The following is a 25870-nucleotide window of genomic DNA, read 5'->3' as shown; positions in this document are numbered from 1 at the left end:
CTAATCTTACCGATACATATAGTTGTGAATGTGTGGAAGCCTGCTGCAGACTGCATGAAAAAATTCTTTTGCTTTGATGAGATGGGCGATGATAAAAAGAAAGCAATCTCAAACAATTATTGAAAAGTGTAGAATTTATACAGAGCCTGACAGTAGATAACACTGACCAGTTGTTTTGAGCACATTACTCGTCAAAAGTATATGCAAATTAGCTGAGCTCGGTTCCAATGAGTAATTGTGCCTTTGATTCTAGATCTGTGCAACTATGATATGAGATGGTAAACTCATGTAAAACATATAAAGATATATTTATTATTTTGCTGAAGGTAATAACAGGAAGCATTCCCCAATTTATTATACTAAAAGTCATAGTATTTACCTGCGTAGTCATCTGCCTGTCAGTTTATCTATCTATTAGTATATCTATCCACCTCAGTGTGATGGAAGTATTTCCCCTTACACACACAAATCCACCTCTTTCTAATTGTATATGTGTTGTTTTTACACTTTTCAAGACCCCTGACTAAAAGGTGAATTTAAAAGAAGTTTCTAATAAAATGATCCACTAAAATGAAACAGAGGTGACAATATAGGCTTATTCGAAATACAAAACAATTCTATGATGTGAGAGGTGGGACAATCCTTAATAGCCATTTTTAAAAATCGTTCATGGGATGTGGGTATCGCTGGCAAGTGAGGCATTTGTTACTTGTCCCTAATTGCCCTTGAACTGAATGGCTTACTGGGCTATTTCCGAGGAGAGCTAGGAGTCAACCATGTTGCTCTGGGTCTGGAGTCACAGATAGGCCAGACAAGGTCAGGACAAAAGATTTCCTTCTCCAGACAAATATCAATGAAAGAGATGGGTTTCCATAACAATTGATGGTTGTTATGGTCTTCATTACTCTTACTAGTTTTATATTCCATTTTATTAATTAAATTGCATCCACTGTCATGGTGGGATTCGAACCCAAGTTCCCTGTAGTCTCAGTTTACAGATGACTAGTCCAGTGGCATTATCACTATGCCATTTTCTTCCTTGTCCCTGACTTCTCCCAACCTTCCTTCTTTTTATTTCTTTCATTCTCTTCAGTTTCTCTTTCTCAGAGTTATATTTCACTTCTCTCCATTCTCTTTCCATTTCCCTCTGTACGTGAGCTTTTATTTATCTGCCTTTTCTTTGTGTTCCCTTGTCTAACTGCTGGAGCATTCATGTCTCACACAATCCCTGACATCCTGTGCTATCTTACAGTGACATCACACAAATTACTTTCTGTATTCTAATACAAATTTAATACAGTTATTAAATAAATATTCTCATTAAAAATTATTTTACACAATTCTCCAAAAAAAAATACAAAAGACATTATGCCAGTTTCTTGGCAACAATACAGTGTTGTACTAAAATAGGTAAGTAAGAAAATGGAGAAATATTAAGACAGTTTGAGGTTATAATTGTTTGCAGTGTGTATGTCTGTTCTAAGATTCAGAGAATGCAGTTGGACAACGAATGACTTGTAACAATACCTAGGGACAGAACTGAGGGCTAAACTCAAGTCCAGCAGATTTTGTTTTGTAGATATCTTGGTAATTCATTCCTCAGGACATCACACTTAAGTGAAGACGTATCAAAAGCAGCATTTGAAGAGGACCATGGGAGAATAAAAGTAAATCTTCCATCCTTCCACTCTAGCTAGCTAACTCATTTATATACAACAATAAACCAGTCTCAGGCTCTCATCTCAGCTTAGGAATCAAACAGACCAGCAGCTCAGGTTTGGAAGGATTTCCCTTTCCCTGTCACAGAATCCTTGTGTGTTCCTGTCCTTCTCTTGTTCTGAAAACTATTTAAACTTTACTTCAGACTGAATTATTTTCCCAAACGCCTGGTGATGTAGTCTCATCAGTTGGAGTTGAATAGAAAAATAAAGCATCTCATTTATTTTAAAGAAAAGACAGAGTGGGTCCATCCATTATCTGCAGTAAAGGTCACTGGAGAGAGTGGTGACCTTGGGGACGGTGGCTGTTTCTACCGAGGCCTGGAGTGTCTGGTGCGTTTAGTCCTGCTCGAGAAAGGGTAGTTGATGAACTCGAAGTGTCTGTGGCTGTCCAAAGAGGACAGGTGACCTTTGGGTAATCTCTTCATGAAATGCACCTCCCTCTGGTGCTGCCTGGTCTTCGACCCTTTCCTGGGTCTCCCTTTCCGGGTGAAAGCCATGAACCATCCTTCGTACTTGGCGTTCTGCAGAGCCGTGTAGTTGTTCTCCAGCACAATTTCAGTGAAGACACAATCCTTGCTCTTCCCGCTTCGCTGCACAAAGAAACAGGAGACTGAGTAAACGTCCCATTCACACTAACATCCCCTGCTCATTTCCAGTTTGTGGGCGTTTATAAATATAGATAATTCTACTCGTGAAGTATACACACACACAAACGCACACATTATACATATATATGTGAAGAATTTTCTTTGAAAAGACATTTAACGCGCCAAGAGACTGTGATCGGTCAGGGGGGATACCTCAGACCACAGTACTGGGATCACCTTATTGTTTTCAGTTCTGGAAAAACGCATGGATTATCAAATGAACAATGGAAAGATTGGATTGGAGGCTGGGGGGTGGGGGGGTGGAGGTGTGGAGAGAGAAAGGGTGGAAAGTGGAAAGGACGAGATAGCGAGGGAGAATTTTAAAAGACACTAACAAGATGAAAAGGGGTAAAAATCAACAGACTTGAAGAGACAGAATTGAGAAAATTATTCAGGGTGAGAAAGGGGACGGAAGATTATTTTGAAGAGCAGGCAGACTTCAAAGTATCTGTAGCCTCGCTGTGTTTAGGGTCTGCCGTCTTGCTTCCGAAGAGGTGAATTGAGAGAGTGGCAGGGTAAGTGTGTGCAATGTACAAACACTGGTGACCCGTGAAGTATGGAACCTGCGGCCCCTGCGTGTATCAGTTTCCATCTGTGGCTATAGCCCCCCAACTCCCCCAGAACATCCCTCTCCCAGGCCATGTGTACGGTCCAGTCCTGGGCACTGTGAATTGCAACTTGTCATAAGGAATAATATCAGCTGGCCCCAGCCAGATGGCGGGAGCGGCAGGGGGCGCGCCGCCCCTGGATCTCCGAGCTTGCTGTTGGTCGCACGGAAGCTGCCAGCAGCCGGGACTCAGGGATCCATGCGACACAGAATTAGACAAGTGGAAGAGGAAAGCGGCAGGCTGGCCTGCCCGCTCCAAATCCAACACAAACCTTCAAATCCACCTTCAGGTCCCAGCAGCAGGCGAAAGGAGTCAGCTTCCTTCAACTGCTCATGTAGACCTTCATATTTAATCCATTCCAAAAACAGATGGGTCGTATCATCATAACTAGCCAGACATTAGATCCGTCATTTCAGCCATGTACCTGCCCAGCTCTAGGAACTATGTAATAAAGTCATGATTTGGAGATGCCGGTGTTGCACTGGGGTGTACATAGTTAAAAATCATACAACACCAGGTTATAGTCCAACAGGTTTACTTGGAAGCACACTAGCTTCCGGAGCGACACTATCACTTGATGAAGGAGCGTCACTCCGAAAGTTAGTGCTTCCAATTAAACCTGTTGGACTATAACCTGGTGTTGTGTGATTTTTAACTATGTAATAAAGTGGTCCCTATAATCATTATATGTCTGTAATAGCATCCAGGTATACCGCGAACCGGATTATGCTTCTTTTTAATCTATACACTATGTTAATAGATTATTGCCACTCTAACCACATTGTGGATCTCCCGATATCTCAGGGACTGCAGCGGCTCACCGTCACCTTCTCAGGGGGCAACTAGGGACGGCAATAAATGCCGGCCCAACCAGCGACTCCTACATCCCGCGAGTGAATAGACAAGTAGATATTCCAGAAACATTATAACCCAAACTGTGCAGAAAGAGCAGGCAGAATGAACCCATTGATGGGGAACCGGGGTTCTAATCCCCCTGGATGGGAGTGTCTCCTCCCGGCTATTCCCACTGTTTGGGAATATTTCACATCCCTCAGGCAGCCGGACACCCAGGAGCGGAGTCCACATTTCCATCCCGTGTTCTGGCGAACGTAAAACAAAACATGGAATAGGGAGTCCCAATCTATCCCGCGGGCCTCAGGGTGTCAGGCTGATGTTCCTAGTGGGCAAGGAAGCATCGTCCACCTATCTCCGAGTACAGCGAGAGTCGGGGATTTAGCGGAAGCACTACGGGGCGAGAGTGACTGTCAATAAAAATGAGGAACCGCGTTTTCTTGAATCGATGATTTTAGCCGGGTTTCACCCTCTGTGGCGGAACATGCGGATTAATCCAGAAATCTAATAGAGTCTTAGAGGCAGACAGCACAGACTCTTCCCTTCAACTCGTCCATGCCGACCAGATTTCCTAACCTAATCTAGTCCCATTTACCAGCACCCAGTCCATATCCCTCCAAACCCTTCCTATTCATATACCCATCCAGATGCCTTTTAAATGTTGCAATTGTACCAGCCTCCACCACTTCCTCTGGCAGCTCATTCCATACACGCACCACCCTCTGCGTGAAACTCTTGTCCCTTAGGCCCCTTTTAAATCTTTCCCCTCCCTCCTGAAACCTCTAGTTCTGGACTCCCCCACCCCAGGGAAAAGGCTTTGTCTATTTATCCTGTCCATGCCCCTCATGACTTTATAAACCTCTGGGTTTGAAAAACTGGCCTTCTGAAGTGAGCAGAGTAATAAAATCTGGGCTTGTCACACTCCTAACTGTTGCATTGAAAAGTAACCTTTCTCTTTCTGCCATAACTCCGATCTTCACCCTGATCTATTTCAATCACTTGCTTTCTCTCTCCAATTTTCTCTCTCACACCCCCTTCCTCTTTCCTTCTCGTCAGAACCTTACTTTTCTTAATTGTCTGTTTCTGACTCTCGCTGTCCATTTCCTCATTACTCCATTTTATTCTTGTTTCCGTTTCTACTACCGTTTCTCCAGTTGTTTCTTCACCTGTTTCTGTTTCTATTTTGCCCTCTTTCTATCCCTTCTTCTGTTTCTCTCTCCCCTCCTCCAATGAAGGTAAACTCGTATCTCACTAATTTTCTACGTCTCCTTGTCTTGTTCTGGTCCTTTCCATGTGCCCCAACTCCCACTTGGCAAAACATGTGCTCAGAAATTTTCCCCGCCAATCCCATTCATCCTTACCTTGCCGATCAGTTTTCCTCGCTTGTTCATACAGATGTAAAACCCGGACTCGGCTCCCTTAATGCGGACTCTGCTCCCGAAGGTGTCTGTCTCCACAATCAGTTTGGCTGCATTGGAAAGAAAGGGGTGCTGGACTGAGAGAACGGTCGGCAACTTTCTGTTAAGCAAGAGTTGTATTCTCAATCCGTTCCCGCACTGGTTACTGCACTGTATGATGGGCTATTTCTAACAGCCCCAGAAAAAAAACATTAGACTCGCAAAAAAGATTTAGGAAGGAGAAGGTGAGAACATTTCTGCACTCCATGTTACTCCAGGAGAATGGAATGCTTTTCCTAAACTACCTATCGGGGGAAGATCATCCAACTCTCCCCGCACAAGCATAGCAGTGTTAGATAAAGCTATGTTCACAGAATATACACCCAGAACAGATACAGCATGGGTTAGACATCGAATAAAACTTCCTCAAAATTGTCCCCAAACACTCTCAGGAGGGGTAAGCACTGGACTTGTTTCAGAATAAAGCTCCCTGTACATTGTCCTCAAACACTCCCAGGGCCACCACAACACTGTGTTAGACACAGAGTTAAGCTCCCTCACTATCCCCAGTAATTTTTCGCAGCTGGAACCTCAGCTTTTCAGGTGTTGCACTTCATCAGGTGGTGTACAGTACCTACACAGCTAACACCTCCGCTCTGCCAGAGCTGCTGCTTGATTTGCCAAGTGGGTCTCAGGAATGTCTGTTTCTGTTCTGAGATTTCTCAGGCTCTTTTCATTCTTGGCCACTGGAGTCATCAATCTGAAACAGAACTGAACCCAGATTCCAGAGCTGAAAATATAGTCTGGTGTATATGTGGTACACCTCTGGAATACATTAGGCTCTCCAAGTTCTGATCTTACACTATTTAAATATATACCATCATCTCATTTAAAATCCTAAATAAACTTGACATAGTAGATACTCAGAGTATATTTCCCTTGATTAGAAAGTCTGGAAGTAAAGGCCACCACCTCAGAATACAGGGTGTGTCTACCAGGTTCTGACATTAAGAGAAACATATTCAATCAAAGGATGGTGGATTCCTGAAACTCTTTCCCTCCAAGAAGAGTGGATGTTCAGTCATTGTGTATATTTGAGACAGATCCTTAGATCTTTGGACACTTAGTGAATTAAGGAACAAGAGGGAAGGACAGGAGGATGGATTTAAGCAGATAGATCAATGATGAACTTATTGAATGGCTTAGCAGGTTCAATGGACCAAAATAATCGACTTTACTTTTGTGTATTTGTTCTTATCTGTGTTCTTATGAAATTCCATGTATCCCAAGTTGCTAATGCTAAGAGCACTGGGGGAAGAAAAAATATTTCAAACAGGGAAAACTGTAAATAAGAAAGAAAAACAGAACTAGAAACAAATGGTCTCCTCTTTAGCCCAGATGTTGCTAAGACTTTGATGACAATATTTGAACACCCCTAACAATAATACATCAAAGATTCAATGGATTAAAAAGCAGTAGCACACACTAGGCAGATTGTTACCCAGTAATATATAAAATATAAAAGAATGAAATATTTTATTATTTGCATTGTATCTTTCACAACCCCCTCAATATCCCAAAGCACATTACAAAAAATATTATGCTTTGAAGTGTTGTCACTGTCCTAATGTAGGAGGCATGGCAACCAGTTTTACACAGAGAGGTCCAACAAACAGTGGAAGAAAATAACCAGACAATCTGAATATTGATCTTGATTGAAGATTGAATATTGGCTGGAACACTAAAGGAGAAAGCTTCAGCGATTTGTCAGTCAGAAAGGTGTCCTTGAAATACTCTTCAACCAATATTGAGCTATGGAATTCTCCAGTGACCCGAGATTCAGATTTAGTGTCACTTCACCTCTTGTTCCCCTCCTGAAGCGGTCAACTGACTTGTTGGGATATTCTGGTTGGTTGTCACTGTTTACCAGCTGGGTGAATGGCTGGATGTTTAATAATATAAGGTCCACAGGAAGAGCTGAGCCTGGTCTTTCTTAATGTACACACATAAGCTCCATCTGACACCAACTAACTCAATAACTGATAATTCTACCTCGGATTTTTTAAAGTGAGCCATTGCAGATGCTACAAACCTGAAACAATAGCTGAAGGTGTTGAAAATACTCAGCCACATCTCTTGGAAACCTTGCACTGAGCTGAGAAATTAACTCTGCTTCTTTCTCCACTCAGATGCTTCCTGGCCTGCTGGGCATTTCCTAGCAGTTGCTTTTTAAATTTGGAATTTTTTAGATCTCAGTGTCTCAGAGTCAATGACTTTACCACAACACACTGGAAGATCACAGAGTTAACAGTTACAAATGTAGTAATAGACAATAATTGCACTAGTTATCATGTCAATGATTGCTGGGGTTTGAACCTTGCCTCAATAGGTATGTGGCTTGTTTCTTGTTTGAAGCTGTGGCATCAAGTACAGTGCAGGGAGATCTAGGCTCATGCTGCCACTGCAATACTAGTGAGGTGCCTCCTTTGGATGAGACAATAAGAAATAGGAACAGGTGTAGGCTGTTTGGCACATGAATGAATCCTATAGCCATTCAATAGGATAGTGGTTGATTTGACACTCCTCATGTCCACTTTTCTGTCCTTTCCCCATAACCATCAATTCCCCTACTGATGTTAAACCAAGATTCCATCTTCCCTCTCAGGGTGTAAGCATACCAATAGTGGTATCTGAATAAAAATAGGGGAGTTCTGCACAGTGTCCAGGCCTATGTTGTTCCTTCATCCACATAATTATAACAGATTACACAGTCCTAATCAAATTGCTGATTGTGGAAGCTGAATACAAATTGGCTGCTGCATTTCCTACATTACAACAATTACTTTTGTTCTAAAAAGTGTTTAGTTGACTGCAAAGTGCTTTGGGAAGTTAAGAAGGATATGATCTGACAGCAAATTCTTCCTTGCGTATTGTTGATTTGGACTGAAGTATAATTGGCTTTAAAAAGAATGATCTTGGACCTTACTTAACTCTAAATTGAGGGGAGCAGTCTAGCATCTATTTGAGAGAGTCTATTATATAGAGTGAGAGTTGTACAGCACAGAAACAGATCGTTCACTCCATCTCATCTGCACCAGATATGCTAAGGTGATCTAATCCCATTTGCCAGCATTTGGCCCATATCCCGCCAAACCCTTCCTATTCATACATTCATCTGGGTGCCTTTTAAATGTTGTAATTTAGAGTATAATAGCTCCTGTACTTTTTATAAAGAAAGGCAATCCCTAAATAATTTGTAGGCAATTATTGCTTTTGTATGTAGATTAAATCTATCATATATTTGAGCAGATGTGTGGTTATAACTCAAGCAGCAAAGGTCCAAGGTATGTGTAGATACGTTATATGGACAGGATGGTTTGAGGTGTGCAACTCCAAATTCAAATATTTTCCAATAATCATTATCTCTAATGAAGAAGGGCCACTCGCATAATTGAGATTTATCATTAAAAAAACGATTCAAAGAATGACTTTTTCTTACTTTTCCTGCTTTTTCTCTGAAGACCGATTCTTTCTCGATAGAAGCATTCTTTGGGTACTTTACCCCAGGTGACCATTTTTCTTGCTTGATTGTGCTTGTTCTGACTATATCATTACCAAGTTCAACCTTCTTCTAACATTTGAAAACCACCCTTAGTGACAGGGAGGACTTGATATTGGTCAGTGGTGGAACCTGCACATTCCTCCTGTGTACACCCAGAGCACTAAAATTAACTTTCAGTAATCTAACAGTACATCAGATGAGATTGGCTAATTGAATTAAATCTGTCACTTTCCTGGTCTGTGTACATGGTAGTGATAATTTAATCATTCACAACAGAAGAGTGCCATTTGTCCCATCATGACTGCTAGCTAAATGAAAGAGCCCCCACCCTGCTCCCATAGATCTACATATTTTCCCTTTCAATTCATGACCAAACACATATTTTTTAAACCTCTGTCTTCAATATCTTTCTGCACTAACATAAGAATGATAGAATTACTATTATTTAGATTCAAAGAATGAAAAGCAACCAATTCTTCCCATCAGACATTATTCTACCCAATGATGCAATATCCTACCCAATGATATAGATTAGATTAGATTAGATTAATTACAGTGTGGAAACAGGCCCTTCGGCCCAACAAGTCCACACTGACCCGCCGAAGCGAAACCCACCCATACCCTTACATTTGCCCATTACCTAACACTACGGGCAATTTAGCATGGCCAATTCACCTGACCTGCACATCTTTGGACTGTGGGAGGAAACCCATGCAGACACGGGGAGAATGTGCAAACTCCACACAGTCAGTTGCCTGAGGCGGGAATTGAACACGGGTCTCTGGCGCTGTGAGGCAGCAGTGCTAACCACTGTGCCACCCATACTATCCCTCTCACCAAGAGCATACTGCCTAATGATACATATTCCTCCTGATGAAGGGCTTTTGCCCAAAATGTCGATTTTCCTGCTCCCTGTATGCTGCCTGACCTGCTGTGCTTTTCCAGCACAACTCTAATCTAAACTCTGGATTCCAGCATCTGCAGTCCTCACTTCTGCCCAGCATATTATTCCACTCAATGATACACTACTCAATTCAATAATGCATTATTACCCCCAATGATGCATCACACCACCCAAGATATTCTCAATCATCAAGTTCATTCCATCCAAAGATACAATATCCCTCTCAATGATTCATCTTCCAGAGCAGTAATACAATACCCCATACACTGATAACAGTATTTCACTCATTGACGTAGAATTCACATAACAGTGCAGGATCCTTCCCAGTTTATCAAATCCAATGATACTATATCCCTTTCAATGATACACTATCTTACCCAAATAGCACAATATCTTATCCAATGTTAATATCTCACCTACAATATCCAATGATACAGTCTCTTACTCTCTAAGCCCTAATGCTAATGACTGATTTTAATTACAAGATACCAGGCATTGTCTAATTGGTTATGCCATTTTTTGTAGGCAGATTCTTCCGTTCAAATCAGGTCTCATTTGTGGAAGGAGACTCCCAGTAGCACAGCAGAAACCAACACTTTAGGGATGTCCTCATAGCTCCCTGGGTCAAACATTTCCATTGACCAAGAGAAATTCCTGGCCTGTGACTGACTAAAATGGAGGTGGCTCATTCAGAAGGCACCAGACACATCAACAGAATTCATCAGAAACATGCAGCAATGAAGTTGAGGCATTGGTGAAAATACACAAAACTTTCAATTTACTTAATATCCAAGTACCACCTGCCCTAAATGTGGCAGAGTGTGGAAATTGTGCATTGACCATATCAGCCATCTCAGAACTAATTGAAGTGGTGTTAGGGAGTTTCAATGATATTGATTGAGGGATAAATATTGGCCAAGGGAGAACTTTTGTATTCTTTATAAAATGTCAGGGGCTCTTTATCACATTGAGAATGTTGAGCTACTGTTTAATGTTTTATCTGAATATGCAGCATTCTCTCAATACTGTACTGGACAATCGGCCAATCTGTTTGTTCAAGTCCTAGAGTGAGGTACAAATTGACAACTTTCTGACTCTAAAGTCAGTGTGTCAATAATTGAGTCACTGCTCATACTTCATTGCTCATATGCAAAAGCAAGATGCAATATAATGGAGTATGCTGTAAAGTGAAATCTATTCTAGAGCTGTGCTTGGTCATTCTTTTATAGATATATTTGTTTAATATCTGATCCTAATCTGTGCCACAGAATCCCTTTTCAAATAGATTAGTAATTTACAGATTCCCCATCTAAATTAAAATCCTTTGTGACGATAATATGAAGTGAGAATTTTTTTAAAAAATGTTTTTAAGATGACAAGTACTTACTGTTACATATTAATGTGCCCTCTTCTCATTGCAGAATCTATCTCTATTGGTCAGGAGCTTGGAGAGACAGCAGGAGCATCAAGAGAACTGAACATGGAGAAAACAGCTGAAGACAGTAGGAGCAGAGAGAAAACAGATCATGAAAAAAGCACGAGAGGAGAATGGGGAGAGCAGGAGCAAGTGGGGAGCAGATCACATTGTGATCAATGTGCACTTGCCTACCTTTGACCAGAGTTATTTGGGCAGTCACTCTTTTGTACAGCTGGCTTGCATTGCAAACCCCCTTGAAATGCTTAGTTTTACCCCAACTCAGTTTGAGAAATGTTGGTCTAAATTGTCAAGCTTTAGATATTGTAATTTATAACCATTGCTTGTTAGCTTAGATGATGTGATTTTTCTTTTACATAAAAATATTTTGATTCCTAAACACAGATTAGTTTCCCAGTGCTGTTTTACAGACCTCTAGCTAGAGATAGATGCAGGACTGTTTCAAACAATACTCTGAATTTGTTGCAGTCTTGATCCATTGTGTGGAAATTTAGACTGGTTCATGCTAAAGACTAATGACACAAACATGTACATAAACACATATAGATAAACACAAGCATAGACACATACAAAGGCACACATGCACATAATCTCTATCCCAGAACTGAGATACTAAGGGTACAGACACATTACTATGATTTAAGACAATTGAGTCTAATATTTATTTTACATGAATTGGGCTAAGTGATTGGGTTGATTATTCATGTAAAGTTATTAGAATTGAAAATTTTGAACTTGTTCAAGAGACAGTGAGTCAAAGTGATGGAGAATGTAATTTTTAAATCTGTCTAGATGATCTAAGATGTGCTGATTGACTCCTTCATCTGAAACTACATGCAAACTTGCGATTTCACACACAGAGACACTCGCAACACATATACACTGACACATCTTCAGACACTTACACATATGCACTTAGACATTCTCTACACACTCTCCTCGCTTCCTCACACATGCACCTATCCATTACCTGCTATCTGTGGACAGCTAAAAACAGCTGGCAAGCTGCAACTAATGTTATAAAGTAAACCATTAGAGTTCAATGGCCATTGTTTTCCAATATTTTGGGCATGGTCAGTCAGTGGTTAGCACTGCTGCCTCACTGCCAGGACCTGGGTTCGATTCCAGTCTCAGGCAACTGTGGTTGGAGTTTGTACATTCTCCCCATGTCTGTGTGGGTTTTCTCTGGGTGCACCAGTTTCCTCCCACAATCCAAAGGTTAGGTGGATTGGCCATGTTAAATTGCCCATAGTCTTCAGGGATGTGCAGGCTAGGTGGATTGGCCATGGAAAATGCAGGGTAACAGGGATAGTTGGGTCTGAGTGGGATGCCGTTCGGAGGGGCAGTGTGGATTCAATGAACTGAATGGCCTGCTTCCACACTGTAAGGAATTTATGATTTTATTGTTACAAACAGCTGTTGTAATAGCTTTAGAAAGATTTAATTAATGGTTTACAGTTTAGTGCAGTGCTTTCCTGGATACTTCACACCTGTTTGCAGCTTTCCTCCAGTTAGTGGGAGTTCAACCTGATGTGAGATGGTCCCTGAGTGGGATCTCACATCAAATGATTTTAGGTTCATATGACAACTATAGCATTTGAAAGAAGTAGTTTGGTGGAGTCCCACCCTTCCATTCTGGAGTCAGGCACAGCATTATGTCTGGGTTTGAATTACAACTGGAGCATTGATATGAAGATAAAACACTGTGCAATGGTTTTGGTGTAAATGTTGCCTTATGAAGTCCCGTATGAATCTGAGCTGCGAGACGGCCACTGTGTCCATGCACATCTGAAATAATTCTAGTTGAAAATAGACTACAACTTGAGGAAGGGATAGGAATATAGAATATAAGTAGGCCAGTTTTGGAACTGTAGACCAATAACATTGACACTTAATCACAAATTACATTCACTGAGGTGACAAACATTGGGTACCTAACCACAAAAGCTGTTGATTTATTGTTACAATTGCAGCTAATTTGCTAATTGTCTTCATGGAAGGAAAACATATCACTCTGCCTGACCTACAGATATTCCTGATACCAAGCCTTCTGGAAAAGATATGGTTCTACACACTCATGTCAACTAGGGATTAGCAATAACTGTAACAATGCAAGTGTTGCCTGTACCCAGAGACAAAAAAAATCTTGCAGTTGCCAAACATTTTCTGTTCCCAAACTAATTTTTGCACAAAATTACTTCAGATCTTGAAATATATTTCTAGTAATAATGTGAACAAATCTGACTTTTATTTACCTAAATCTCCTTTAATCTCATATGAAAAAAATCTGTATTTACCCCAAGATACACATTGGGAGGCATGTAGCTGAGACCTTTACCTGGGTGTTCAAGATTCTGACTACTACACCACCGCTCACAATCATCGGAATCCATTACCAGGATTATTTACTAACACTTCCAGTTTGCAAAGTAAAACCGAAAGGGGCTGCAAAAGAATATAGGCCAGTTAAGTCAGCGTCAAAGTGGCTGATGGAGTGCCCTATAGTGTGAAATTAGCCATTGGGAAAGCAAAATGTTTTGTTTTGAAAAGGTAATAAACTTTTACAGGTTGGTATTTAGAGAAAGGAGTATCCTCGCGTCATGGAGAGGTAACACGCAAGTTCAGTAAGCAACTCGAGCGTGAAATCCTACCATCCTTCCTGGTGTGAGCTACGTGACATTCCAACCCCACTCCTCCCCCCACACATACCTTCGCTCCTCCGCCTCTGTCCATAGTGTAAAAACCTCCATTTCCCAATCCCTCGCAGTTCTACTGACTCCAAAGGCTAACTCTCTTTCCACAGATATTGTCTGACACGCTGAGTTTCCCCAGCACCCTGTGTTTTGTTAATGTTTCATTGTATTGTGTTCAACCGTCAGCGGCAGACAGAACTAACCTCAATAACTTACCATGTAAGCTCCAGATCACTGCAACATCAGCTGGACCAAGCAGAGCCAACTAAATCCCTCAACCAACCACTACTATCGACACAACTGAGATCACCACAAATCAAATGCCATAGCTCAGCTATGTCACACATTGCCATCTGTAAAAGACATTGTCAGAACGAAGGTCAATGAGAGTTGCTGATTAAACACCACCCAACGCTGTCCCGAGGAGGGAGCAGGCGGACAGGGCTATTTCTTTTAATTAAATCAAGGGAGAAAAACAGCCATTAATTCATGGGAGGGGCGGAATCAATCGATCGGTTCGGCGGTAAATGGATTTGAGTATTGATTTAGTGGATTGCCCGCAGACATAGCGAGTGATCACAGGAGGGGAAGACTCCGCCAAGCCAGGGACAAGTTTCCAGACAAGTCAATTCAAGAGGATCAGAGCTCCCTGACTGACTCGAGACTGATGATCCAGTTCCTGAAGGAGCGCACGAAAGATAAAAGCTAATTAAATAATGTTTCTCCCTCACGTCCCTGAGCAAAACATTAAGTGGATTTAAAGTTCTGAAGAAGTCAAATTGGGCTTGAAACATTAACTCACTCTCTCACCAGATGCTGCCAGACCTGCTGAGTTTCTCCACCCCCCCCCCCCAAGCATTCTCTTCTTTGATTTTAGATTTTCAGGTTGCAAAATATTTTGCTTTTAATGAAGTGTTTTAGTCTAGTTCACTCGGAGTACACACGAACCTGCAAACTGGATATTCCATCCAAATGTGGTTCAGTTTATTTTAAATTATCAACGTGTTCGGAGATGTGGCACAAGCCTGGAACGGGTGAGACTTCAACCCAAGTCTCCTGGCTCAGAGGTGAGGACACTACCCCCAGCGATTCAAAGATAAGCGAATGACAATGAAACCTCGGCATGATCAGGCTTTTTTCTCATCTCTCTCTGTCACTGCCTGTGGTCGGTTGTGAGAGCTAGTTATTTCTCCGCATTTAATTAAAATTGTGAGAGCTGTCCACAAACAGCTGATGTAGGAGCAGCGCTCCGAAAGCTAGTGCTTCCAAATAAACCTGTTGGACTATAACCTGGTGTTGGGTGATTTTTAACTTTGTCCACCCCTGTCCAACACCGGCTTCTCCGGTCATTTTTCGGGTTCTCTCAGGGCTCAGTGATGATTCCATCCATTGCTCCTTTGATGCCCCGGGGTCTGGGTTGGGGTTGGCTGCAGATTTTCAACCCCCTGAGTCCTGCTGGATTGAAATCCGAGAGCAGCGAATGGTTGGAGAACAGCTACAGAGTGGATGCTGTCTCGGGTGGAGACAGGCGAGGGAGCCGGAGTCAGTGTTTAACTGTGTCTCTGACCGAGATGGCATGCCGTGTCCTTTTCACTCTGCCTGCTGTTTAATTCGCTCGTCTTCCCCTTAATCAGTTCCTTTTAACATGTTTTCTCTCTCTCTCTCTCTTGTCTCACATATTGCCTTTTCTCTCTCTCTCTCTCGCTTCCTCTTTCCTCATTCGCGCTCGCCACATGAATTTCCATTCTGCGGCACGTTGTTCAGCCTCTGCTCTCCCAACCTCGCTCCGCTTTCGGCAATCCTTTGCAGCGTCCCACTCCTTCCGCGGGGAGTTTCCCTCCTTTTCTTGCGTTATCCTTCCAGGTCGCCCTCCCTTCCTCCATCCGCTCAACTCACTCCATCCATCTCTCCAATATGTCCCTCTCTCCCTTGTGTCTCCCTCTCCTACACCATGACGCCAAGTGTCTCCCCTCTTCTCTCCCTCCACTCCCGCCCTCAATGTACCCCTTTGCCCTCTCCCTCCATCTCTGCAATGCCCCTGTGTCACCCTCCAGTGTGCCCTTCCTTTCCTCCACTCACTTTCCAGTTGCTGTCCCAGTGCCTGGTCTCTCTCTCTCTCTCTTACCGTACTTATCTCCATCCTCCGCTTTGGCGTTGATTTTCTTGCCCAGGACCTGCACATGTTTCCCGCTGGTGCGGCTGTAGAGTTGGTAGGTGCGGATTAACCTCCTGCTCAGCCGGTCCGTCTGCCTGGTCTGCTCCCTAACGTGCTGTGTAAAATTAGGCGGTGACTGAGAGGTTACCTTTAAAGAAAATACAATATACAATACACATGTGCATTAAACAACCACAGATCCAGCTGCCTTCAGACTGAGGCACCTCCTTCGGTCTAAGAATCTGCCCCGTTTGCTTTTATCATAATTTAACCAATTAACAGAAGCTTCGGTCCGAGGGTAATTCCTTTTCGAAGAGGGAGCCAATTTTGCAAATCGTTTGCGTAAATCAACTGGACTCGTCACCGCCCCTTCCCCCTTGCTCTTCTGTGAAATGTTTAAATGATTTTGCTGGTTTCCAACAGTTTTAAAGTTCGCGGTCGGGGGGGGGGGGTGGGGGTGAGCTCGGAGCAGTGGGTGCCTGGTCCCAGACAGGGGGAGTTGGAGAGAGAGAGAGAGATAGGCCGGGCCATCCCTTCAATGACGGTTTCAGTTGTCCCAAAGCCCCGGACAATGGCATTAATTTATAGGGCGGGCTGCTTAATGACAGAAACACGTGGAACAGGCCGAGACTGCAACTTCCAAGCTTCGCATCTGTCTTTCTCTGCGCCTCTCTGTTGCTCGATGTCTCCCAATCTGTCCGCTCTGCGGGTCTTTCCTGTTCCCTCCTTCACCTTTCCATTCCCAGCCGGACCTACTCCGCCTTATTTTCTCTTTAACTTTTAAACTGCGTTTTTGTCACCCTATTCCTCCTTTTCCCTCCGTGTCCCTCCCTCCCCCTCTCTCTCTCAGCCTCCCGGGAGCCCCCTCGCCGATGCCTTTGCTCCCAGTGAGTTCTCCTGTGAAATTATCACAACAGGCACCGATAAAACCTCCACCACCATCCCCCCCCCCCCCCCCCCCCCACACACACACACACACAAAAACAGCCCCAAAGTTAAAAACCAAAATGCATTCATTTGTCATCAAAGTGCTCGAGAGACCAATTGATCGACACTTTCATTATTTTGTTCCGGTCAATAAACAGATCCATAAATAAATAAATAAATACATATTTAGTCATTAATACCGACCTGAGCTTGGAAACAAAAGGTCAGCAGTTGCAGGCACCTGCGAGTGAAGAAAGTTACAATTAGCGAGCTGAGACTTTCACTGGCTCCAAACTTCGCGAGTTTAAGCAGCAGACAACTTTATCAAAAGTAATGAACTCACAGATAGCTGAGGCGTGGGGACAGGAGCCGCATCCTGAAGCTCGTTTGTTGCAGATTCTTGTTAACTGGATGATTTAATTGTCAGTGAAAGAGATGGGGGAATAACAAAAACACACACACACACAGTGTGTACTCCTATCGTCTGCAAAGAGACTCCCTGGAGCGGGTTGAATCCGGATTTAATCCCGAAGGCTGGCAGACCGCTGGTGAAGGGGCTAAATTAACTGGGGCTCGCCCGTCAGAGATGGGGCCGGACAGCAAGGAACCTCCGGGAACGTGGAGTTGAGAGAGAGAGAAAAAAAACCGTGAAAGGAAACGCAGTCAGGTCACAGATACCACTGTCCAGGGGAGAGAGATTGAGAGAGAGGGAGAGAGCGAGAAGGGAACCGCAGGGAGAGGTATGTCGAACTGGCCCGGATTGTATCTAATCCTGCCTCCTCCCTCTGTCCGTGTGTCGGTCTGCTCCGGGACTGCTCCCTCGGCCGGAGGATGGTGCGGGGTTTATTTAAGGACCGCTCTACATTGACTCCCTGTCAGAGAGAGAGAGAGAGCTGGGTACGGTGTTCTGTCAAGGTCTGTCTGTGTCAGATCCGCCTGGTTCAAAAAGCTGCAGAGATTCTCACTATCCGTCCCCTCTCTCTCTCGGGGGAACGTCACGCCGGCTCTGGAATGTTTTCCCCTCTTCTCTCTCTCTCGCGTCTTCAATTCACTTCATTGAAACCAAGATTTCCAGCAATCCGGACCCTTCCGCTGCAGAAAGCGGTAATCTTCCTCTACCGATCCCTGTGTGTACCTTCAGCGAAGAAAAATCTCCCAATCGTCCCGGGAGTACAAATCTCCTATTGCCCGCTCTCCCCTTCCATCCTTAAATTCACTCTGTTCTGTGTCTGTGTGTGTCTGGTTGGTTCTGAGTTATCGCTGCTGGCTCCCGGAGTTGCGGGCTGGCTTTGCCAAGCGACGGACAATGGTTTAAATAGAACGCGCACACCTGTCGGCTCGGCCGTGTAGCCGGCTGCAGCTTCTGGGAATGACATTTCAGTGTAAAACACCAAGGGGGGCGGGGAAACTGTGTGTGTGTTGGGGTGGGGAGGGGGGGGGGGGAGGTGTTGGAGATGGTTAGGATTCGATCAGATCCAGCAACGTCTCAAGTGTCTTCATTGAAGGAGAAATGTTTCAGTACATTTGCAGCAAATGTGATTTCTTAAACTGATTATTTATTGCAATTTCACGGGATTCCATGCTGTGACTGAAAATGCGACAGTTTAACACATATTCACACCTACTCACAAGGTTTATTGAGCAAGGTGTACACTCCAGCCGGCACTAGTATTCATAGATAGACGGACCCACGTCGTGTTGTGTTTGTGGATGTGCATTTACTGCTCTTTTTAAAGAGTAGCGCATGTTCTTGCGTTTATATAAACATAGATTTCCAATTTCAATATTGGGAAGCGGTGCTCCAAGATGCCCGTTCCTGGACTGTTTGTCTGTGTGTTGTCTGTGTGTGTTGTCTGTGTGTGTATATGTGTGTGTGTTGTCTGTGTGTGTATATATGTGTGTGTGTGTGTGTTGTCTGTGTGTGGATATATATGTGTGTGTGTGTGTGTTGTCTGTGTGTGGATATATATGTGTGTTGTCTATTTGTATATATATGTGTGTTGTCTCTGTGTGTGTGTGTTGTTCCTGTGTGTGTGTATGTGTGTGTTGTCTGTGTGTGTATATGTGTGTCTGATGCGTATGTGTGTGTCTGTGTATATATGTGTGCTGTCTGTATGTATATATATGTGTATGTGTGCGTATATGTGTGTGTGTCTGTGTGTGTATGTGTGAGTGTGAGTGCGGGTTTAAGTGTTCCCGAGTGCGTCAGTGGTATCTGTCACACGAGTGAACGTGTCTGAATGTGTCTCAATCTGTGAATGAGGCGATGATTTGTCTCTGTGTGAAATGGGATGCTTGTGCGCAAGTGAGGATTTTGATTGTGTTAATCTACCCGTATATATGTGGAGACTTTTGTTCGTGAATATGTGTATGAGTTCATGTCTCAGGGTGAATACCTATGTGAACGAACGTGTATATAAAAGAACATGTGCGCTAGAAAGTGTAGGAGTGCGCCTTCAGAAGTATCTGAGTGCATATGTACCCATGTGCGTACATGAGAGGGTATTCTGGTCTGTGTGAGTATACATGGATGTGTGTGCATGAACGTGTGATCTTCCGAATATCTTTCCGTGCGTATGTTTGTATGTATGAGTGAATAGGTGTACATGTACATCCGTTTGAGTGTGTATGTAAAAGAGCGAGCGTATGCAAGTGAATATATGTGTGAAGTTGTGTGTTAGAGTATTTATGTTTGAGGTTGCATGTGTGTGCTATCGAGTGTGTAGGCTTGTGGTGAATGTGTGTTAGTGTGTGTGAGATTGTGTATGAGCGAGTCTGAGGGTGTATGTATAAGTGTGTGTTCGTGAGTGTGCCTGAGATTGTGTGTGAGATTGAATATGCTAGTGAGTATGTGGGAAACGATCATTCTTGGGGTCGGTCAGATAGATCGTGAAGTCTTTATGCCAAATATTAATTTAATCGTTCTCCAAGAGGGGTTGAGGTCGCGCCCGGATTGAAATGTTATTGGAAATATTCTGTTGCTAAAGCTGAACATGGAAATGAAAATAAATAAATTAAACAAATTAGCAGCGATGGGCGGCCGAACAGAAACGGTCAGAGGCGACGGTATTCTGGGCTCCAGAAACCCCGCAGCGCGGATCGTGAATGGAAACTGCCAGGTACACTCTGGACAGAAAGCAAACAATTGGAAAATGGTCAGGTAGCCCAGTTAGTCCACCTCAGCGAGTACTGAGCTCAGAAACCGAGCTTTATGAACATTTCCAAGATTGTCCTGAACCCCACACATAGCCACCCTAGGAAGGCCCCATACGTTTCGGGGGTAGAAGGAGCAATTATATTGGCTGTACGTCTCACAGGGAGGTCTACTCACTGCACATGTTGCACAGGTTAGTGCACTCACTGTACTTGACACAGCAAAGATATATCCCAGTGACTAAGAAGGTTTCCAGAAAAGGAGAAAACCGACCAATGGAACCTGGGAAGTTAAGGATAGTATCAAATTGAAAGAAAAGAAAAACAATCTAACAAAGATTACTTTTGAAACAAAGAATTGGGAACATTTTAAAAACCGACAAAAGGTGACCTGCAAAGGGAGAAAAAAATCTTCTCTGAAGGTGAACCAGCGAGTAATATCAAAACATTTAGAAATAAATAAATCAGAGTCAACATGGCTCCATGAAGGGGATATAACAGGTTTATCTGAAATCTATAAAGGAATAACAAGCAGAATCGATAAAAAGGAACAGCTAAATCAAATATATTTATGTATTTATGGCAAGGTGATGGTCTTGTGGTTATACCACTAAGAGTGTTAATCCAGAGACCCAGGCAATTATCTAGGGACCCAGGTTCAAATCTTGACATGCCACATGGTGCAATTTGAATTCAGTTGAAAAATATTCAGTTGAGAAAAAAAAGTAGAGATATCTAAAAGTTTAAGAGACTAATGATGACCATGAATCCATTGCTGATTGCTGGAAAACCCCTTTGGTTCACAAATATCCTTTAGGGAAGGCAACTGCCAGGCTTACTTGGTCTAGCATACATGTGACTCCAGACCCACAGCAAGTTAACTCTTAACTGCCCTCTGGGCAATTAGAGATGGGCAATAAAAGCTGACCTAGCTAGCCACGCCCTCATCCCATGAATGGATAAAAATGGTAGTACACATAAGTCTACTAAATAAGAGCACATGATGTTGGAATTTGTGTTTTAGCATGAATAGAGGATTGGCTAACTCAATTTCGCCTCATGGGGACAAGATCTAAAATAGGCTTACATCTGGTCATTTCCATGATGTACAGTTCTAGGAAGCTAACCTGAATACACTTCATGAGTTGATCCTCCAAGCTCCATTTGGCAATTAGATTGGTCTGGTATATATAAAGATTAAAGTCTCACATTCATTGCAATGCCATTGTTACAAGCTCCTCTTGTTTTTGATTTATACTCTATCCAACGATATAGCTTCTGTATCATTTTCAGAATGGAATCCTGTTATGAGTGAAATGCCACAGAGATCTGTGCTGGGGCCAAAATCATTTACAATATATCTTAATGTCTTGAATGAAGAAGGTGAACACTATCATCAGATTTGTGAATGTTACAAAAATAGATGGGAAGGCAAGTGGTGAGGATGACACAGATAATCTACAGAGAGGTACATACATATTAATAAAGTGGGCAAAAAGTTGGCAAGTGGAATATAATCTGCAAAAATATGAGGCCACCTTCACAGCCTCCTCCAAATGGTATTCAACATGGAGGAGTACTGATTCATCATCCTGGGAGTGATAGGGGATTGTTGTGCGGGTTGGAGTCTGTGGTAATCACAGAAGGTTACCTTGCTCATGTTTGATCTGATTCCAGGAGACTTCAAGGAGTCCTGGCGTCAAAACCGAGTTCTCCCATGGCACCCCCTGCCATCTGTGTACCACTCTGTGACACCTCTACCCTGTCGATGAATGGGCATAGCCAGCAATGCTGATGGTAGTATCCAGGACACTATGTGTAAAGTATGAATCCATGAGAATGACTGTCAGGCTGTTACTTGATTAGTTTGTGCAACAGCTGTCCAAAATTTGGGGCTAGCCTCCCAGATGTTCTGAAGGTCACCTTTGTAGGGCCACGCAGGCTGGGTTTGCAGTTGTTGTCGGTGCCTTACTTGATACCAGGTGGGCCATCCTGTTTTACCCCTTGTTAAGGACCTGTCAGTAGTGATACAGTTTAATGGCTTCTAGGCCAGTTAAGAGTCAACTACGGAGGGCCTGAATCACATGTATGTATGTCAGACCAGATAACAGAAATGACATCAGAGAACATAATATGTTTTTCTGATAATTGACAATGATTTCATGATCATCACTAAATTTTAAGTTCCAGGTTTTTATTGCGTTCAATTTCCAACATCCTGTGGCAGAATTTGAAGCTGAGACCAGAATATTACTTGGGCCGCTGGATGACTAGACAATTGACAATAAGACTGTGCCAATGCCTCCTTATGATATAGGACAATGTAAGAATAGTGGTGCTGAATGACCCATAATTTGAAAAGTTGAATCATTATGGGGAAGTTAAGAAATACCAAGAATCATTTAACAATTATTGAAGTAGTTTACTAGTCAATGAACAGAAGCTATATCGTTGAATAGATCATGAATCAAAAATAAGAGGAGCTTGTAACAATGGGATTGCAATGAATGCAAGGGTTTGATCTTTATATATATATAAACCAAACTAATTGCCAAATGTAGCTTGAAGGATGAACTCATGAGGTGTATTCATGTTAGTTTCCTGAACTGTACATCATAGATATGACCAGGTGTAAGGCTATTTTAGATCTTGTCCCCATGAGGAGAAATTGAGTTGAATGCACTTATATTCCCTGGAGTTTACAAGAATCATTGACACATACAAGATTCTGTGAATAAGTAGGAAAGGTAGTGAGAGGTAGAGCTCCTGGCAAAACAGAAAGCCTTGAAGGCAGAATATCCAAATGTGGCTTTAGCCAATTAGAAAAATAATGCTGAGAAGTGTCTTCACTTGGAGGTTTGAGAAATTTTCAGAATTCTCTCCCCTTGCCCCCAGAGAGCTACTATTTGTGGTTGAGATCACAAGATGTTTACAACTGAAGGAAATTGAGGGAAATGGCATTTGAGGAGGAAGATAAAGTTGAAGTTGAAGATTAAGTATAAATAGCAGGTTTGAGGAACGTTTTGGGCACCTCCTGCTCCTGTTGCTTTGTTCTGATTGGTGGGGTGGGGAAATAATACTGACAGTACATTTCACATTTCATTGTACGTCTAGCTGGGAATTGTATGAATTGTACGCCTTCACTGCATTTTTACAGGGCTGAGATGGGGAATGCTGATGTACTTTGTGTAAATTTGATAGGACGATATATAAAATGTTAATTTCACATAGAGGTAAACTGATTGCATTTTCATGAGGGGTGTGCTCAGTATGATTTTCTCTATCTAGATTAGAGTGGTGCTGGAAAAGCACAGCAGGTCAGGCAGCATCCAAGGAGTAGGAAAATCAATGTTTCAGGCAAAGACCCTTCATCTCTTTATGTACTATATTCATTGTACATCCTTCAGAGTAGTACCTTCATTGATGGGAGCTGTAATCAATATGCATCTGATGCAAAGGTATACATTCACTGTGCATTCATGCGATGGAGTTGGATGTATTCTCATTATGCTTCATGGAGAACTGTTTGGCACATTTTCATATGGCGACATTTTTAATTAGAAACAGAAAGTTAACACCACAGAAGGAGAACATTTGGCCCATTGTGTCTGTGCTCATAAGAATTAGGCCACTCAGCCCATCGAGACTGATCTATCATTCAATGAGATTATAGCTGATTTGATAATTAATAATTCCATTGAATCATACAACACAGACACAGACTCTTTAGTCCAATCAGTCCACGCCGACCATAATCTCAAAGTAAACTAATCCCACCTGCCTGCGCTTGGCCCATATCCCTCCAAACATTCCTTATTCATGTAATTATCTAAATGTCATTTAAATGTTGCAACTCTAGCCACATCAACACTTCCTCTGTAAGTTCATTTCACACACTTTTACTGTAAAGAAAATTGCTCCTTTTGCCTTTTTTCCCCACTTTTCTGCTTTTTACCAAAACCCTCAATTCCCCTACTGATTAAAAATCACCTTAAATATACTCAACAACCCAACCTTAACAACCCTCTGCAGTAAAAAAGAATTCACAATCCCCCTCAGAGAAGAAATTGTTCCTCCACTCTGTCTTAAGTAATATTTACCTCCTCTATTTTTTTCTGCCAAAGTGCATAACCTCACATTTTCCCACATTATATTCCATCTGCCAAGTTTTTGCTCACTCACTTCACCTATTTATATCTCTGCAGACTTTTTGTGTCATCCTCACTACTTCCCTTTTCATCTATTTTTGTATCTAGTACATTCATATTCCTCATCCAAGCATCTATATATTGTAAATGATCCTTGTCCAAGTATTGATCTCTGTGGCAATCCACTAGGTACAGAATGCCATTCTGTAAATGCCCTACTTATCCCAACCCTCGTTCTTTAATTAGTTACCCAATACCCTATCCCGTGTTAATATACAATCTCAAAGAGCATGGCCTCTTATCTTATTAAGTAGACTAATGCATGGTGCCTTATCAAACATCTTTAGGTAATTCCCAATGTATCATATCCACTGCTTCCCCTTTATCTATCTTGTTGTTTCCTCCCCAAAGAATTTTTGGGCTTGCTTTACTCTTCATGAAACTATGCTGATTCCACTTCATTCTAATATATATTGCTGAATGATCTGCTATTATATCCTTTAGAATAAACTCTTACCATTTCCCAATATTGCAGAGCTATTTAATTAGCTAGCATAATCTCATTTCCAACACTTGGTCTTTAGTATTGTAGGTTACAGCAACTCAAGCGCACATCAAAGTATTTTTTTAACATGCTAGCGAGGCAAGGAATAGGGAGAGATATCAGCTAAACACATGGCTGCAAGGATGGTGCAGGAGGGACGGTTTCAGGTACTTGGATAATTGGGGCTCTTTCTGGGGAAGGTGGGACCTGTACAAACAGGACGGTCTTCATTTGAACCAGAAGGGTACTAATATCCTGGGTGGGAAATTTGCTGGTGCTATTCGGGTGGGTTTAAACTAGCTCAGCCGGGGAATGGGAACCTGAGGTGTAGTTGCAGTGCACAGGAGGGTGAGAGTAGGGAGGACAGGGACAGGATTTCAGGATCACAGGAATGTGCTGGCAGACAGAAAACTAGTTTGAAGTATGTCTACTTCAACGCCAGAAGTATCTAAAATAAGGCAGGTGAGCTTGCAGCATGGATAGGTACCTGGGACTTCGATGTTGTGGCCATTTCGGAGACATGGATAGGGCAGGGTGAGGAGTGGATATTGTAGGTTCCAGGGTTTAGATTTTTCATTAAGAACAGGCAAGGCTGTAAAAGAGGGGGAGGTGTGGCCTTGTTCGTCAAGGATAGTATAACGGTGGCCGAGAGAACTTTTGTCGAGGACTCATCTACTGAAGTAGTGTGGGCTGAGATTAGAAACAGGAGAGGAGAGGTCACACTGCTTGGAGTTTTTTTATAGGCCTCCGCCGAGTTCCAGGGAGGTGGAAGAGAGGATTGGCAAAACTATTCTGGGTAGGAGTGAAAGGAATAGGGTGGTCATTATGGGGGACTTTAACTTCCCCAACATTGACTGGAAATATTATAAATCTAGTGCGTCGGATGGATCAGTTTTTGTCCAATGTGTACAGGAGTGTTTCCTGACACAGTTTGTAGAAGGGCCGACAAGAGGAGAGACCATACTGGATCTGGTGCATGGTAATGAACCAGGCCAGGTGTTTGGTTTAGTTGTAGTGAGCACTTTGGAGAGAGTGACCATAATTCAGTTATGTTTAGTTTAGCCATAGAAAGGGATAGGTACCTGCCACAGGTCAAGAGTTATCAATGGGCAAGGGCAATTATA

At 42.6% G+C, this 25870-nt stretch overlaps 1 protein-coding gene and 1 long non-coding RNA gene across 3 annotated transcripts in view; one reads left to right on the top strand and one right to left on the bottom strand.

The window, feature by feature from the left end:
- Window positions 1-11401, top strand: part of LOC132826339 (uncharacterized) — a 53709-nt gene extending 42308 nt beyond the window's left edge. The window contains exon 3 of the long non-coding RNA XR_009645870.1: window positions 11113-11401. This is a non-coding gene — a long non-coding RNA (uncharacterized LOC132826339). The remainder of the gene's footprint in view (window positions 1-11112) is intronic.
- On the bottom strand, window positions 135-18246 carry fgf8b (fibroblast growth factor 8b). 2 transcript variants are annotated; one of them, XM_060842188.1, is made up of 5 exons: window positions 17245-18246; window positions 17106-17142; window positions 15945-16122; window positions 5190-5296; window positions 135-2311 (listed from the first exon to the last, which is right to left on the bottom strand). In XM_060842188.1, exons 1-5 carry the CDS (start codon window positions 17274-17276, stop codon window positions 2030-2032), a joined length of 636 nt encoding a protein of 211 aa, XP_060698171.1. In that variant the 5' UTR covers window positions 17277-18246; the 3' UTR covers window positions 135-2029. The 2 variants fall into 2 exon arrangements, with proteins under 2 accessions (XP_060698171.1, XP_060698173.1); XM_060842190.1 differs by having other exon boundaries at window positions 15945-16089.
- Between the last annotated feature and the right edge of the window lie 7624 nt (window positions 18247-25870).

Source organism: Hemiscyllium ocellatum, chromosome 22, assembly GCF_020745735.1.
Source record: "Hemiscyllium ocellatum isolate sHemOce1 chromosome 22, sHemOce1.pat.X.cur, whole genome shotgun sequence".
Taxonomy (NCBI): Eukaryota; Metazoa; Chordata; class Chondrichthyes; order Orectolobiformes; family Hemiscylliidae; genus Hemiscyllium; species Hemiscyllium ocellatum.
Note: the sequence above shows the minus strand (reverse complement) of the source record. Positions and strands in the feature narration are given on the sequence as shown.

What these genes read in the sequence shown, in the direction of transcription:
- fgf8b (XM_060842188.1), bottom strand. Translation starts at nt 17,276, where the DNA reads ATGCGGCTCCTGTCCCCACGCCTCAGCTATCT. An exon ending in TCCCCACGCCTCAGCTATCT is followed by an intron (nt 17,143 to 17,244) that starts GTGAGTTCATTA and finishes CTTCACTCGCAG; the next exon opens with GTGCCTGCAACTGCTGACCT. An exon ending in GAGGAAAACTGATCGGCAAG is followed by an intron (nt 2,312 to 5,189) that starts GTAAGGATGAAT and finishes TTCTTTGTGCAG; the next exon opens with CGAAGCGGGAAGAGCAAGGA.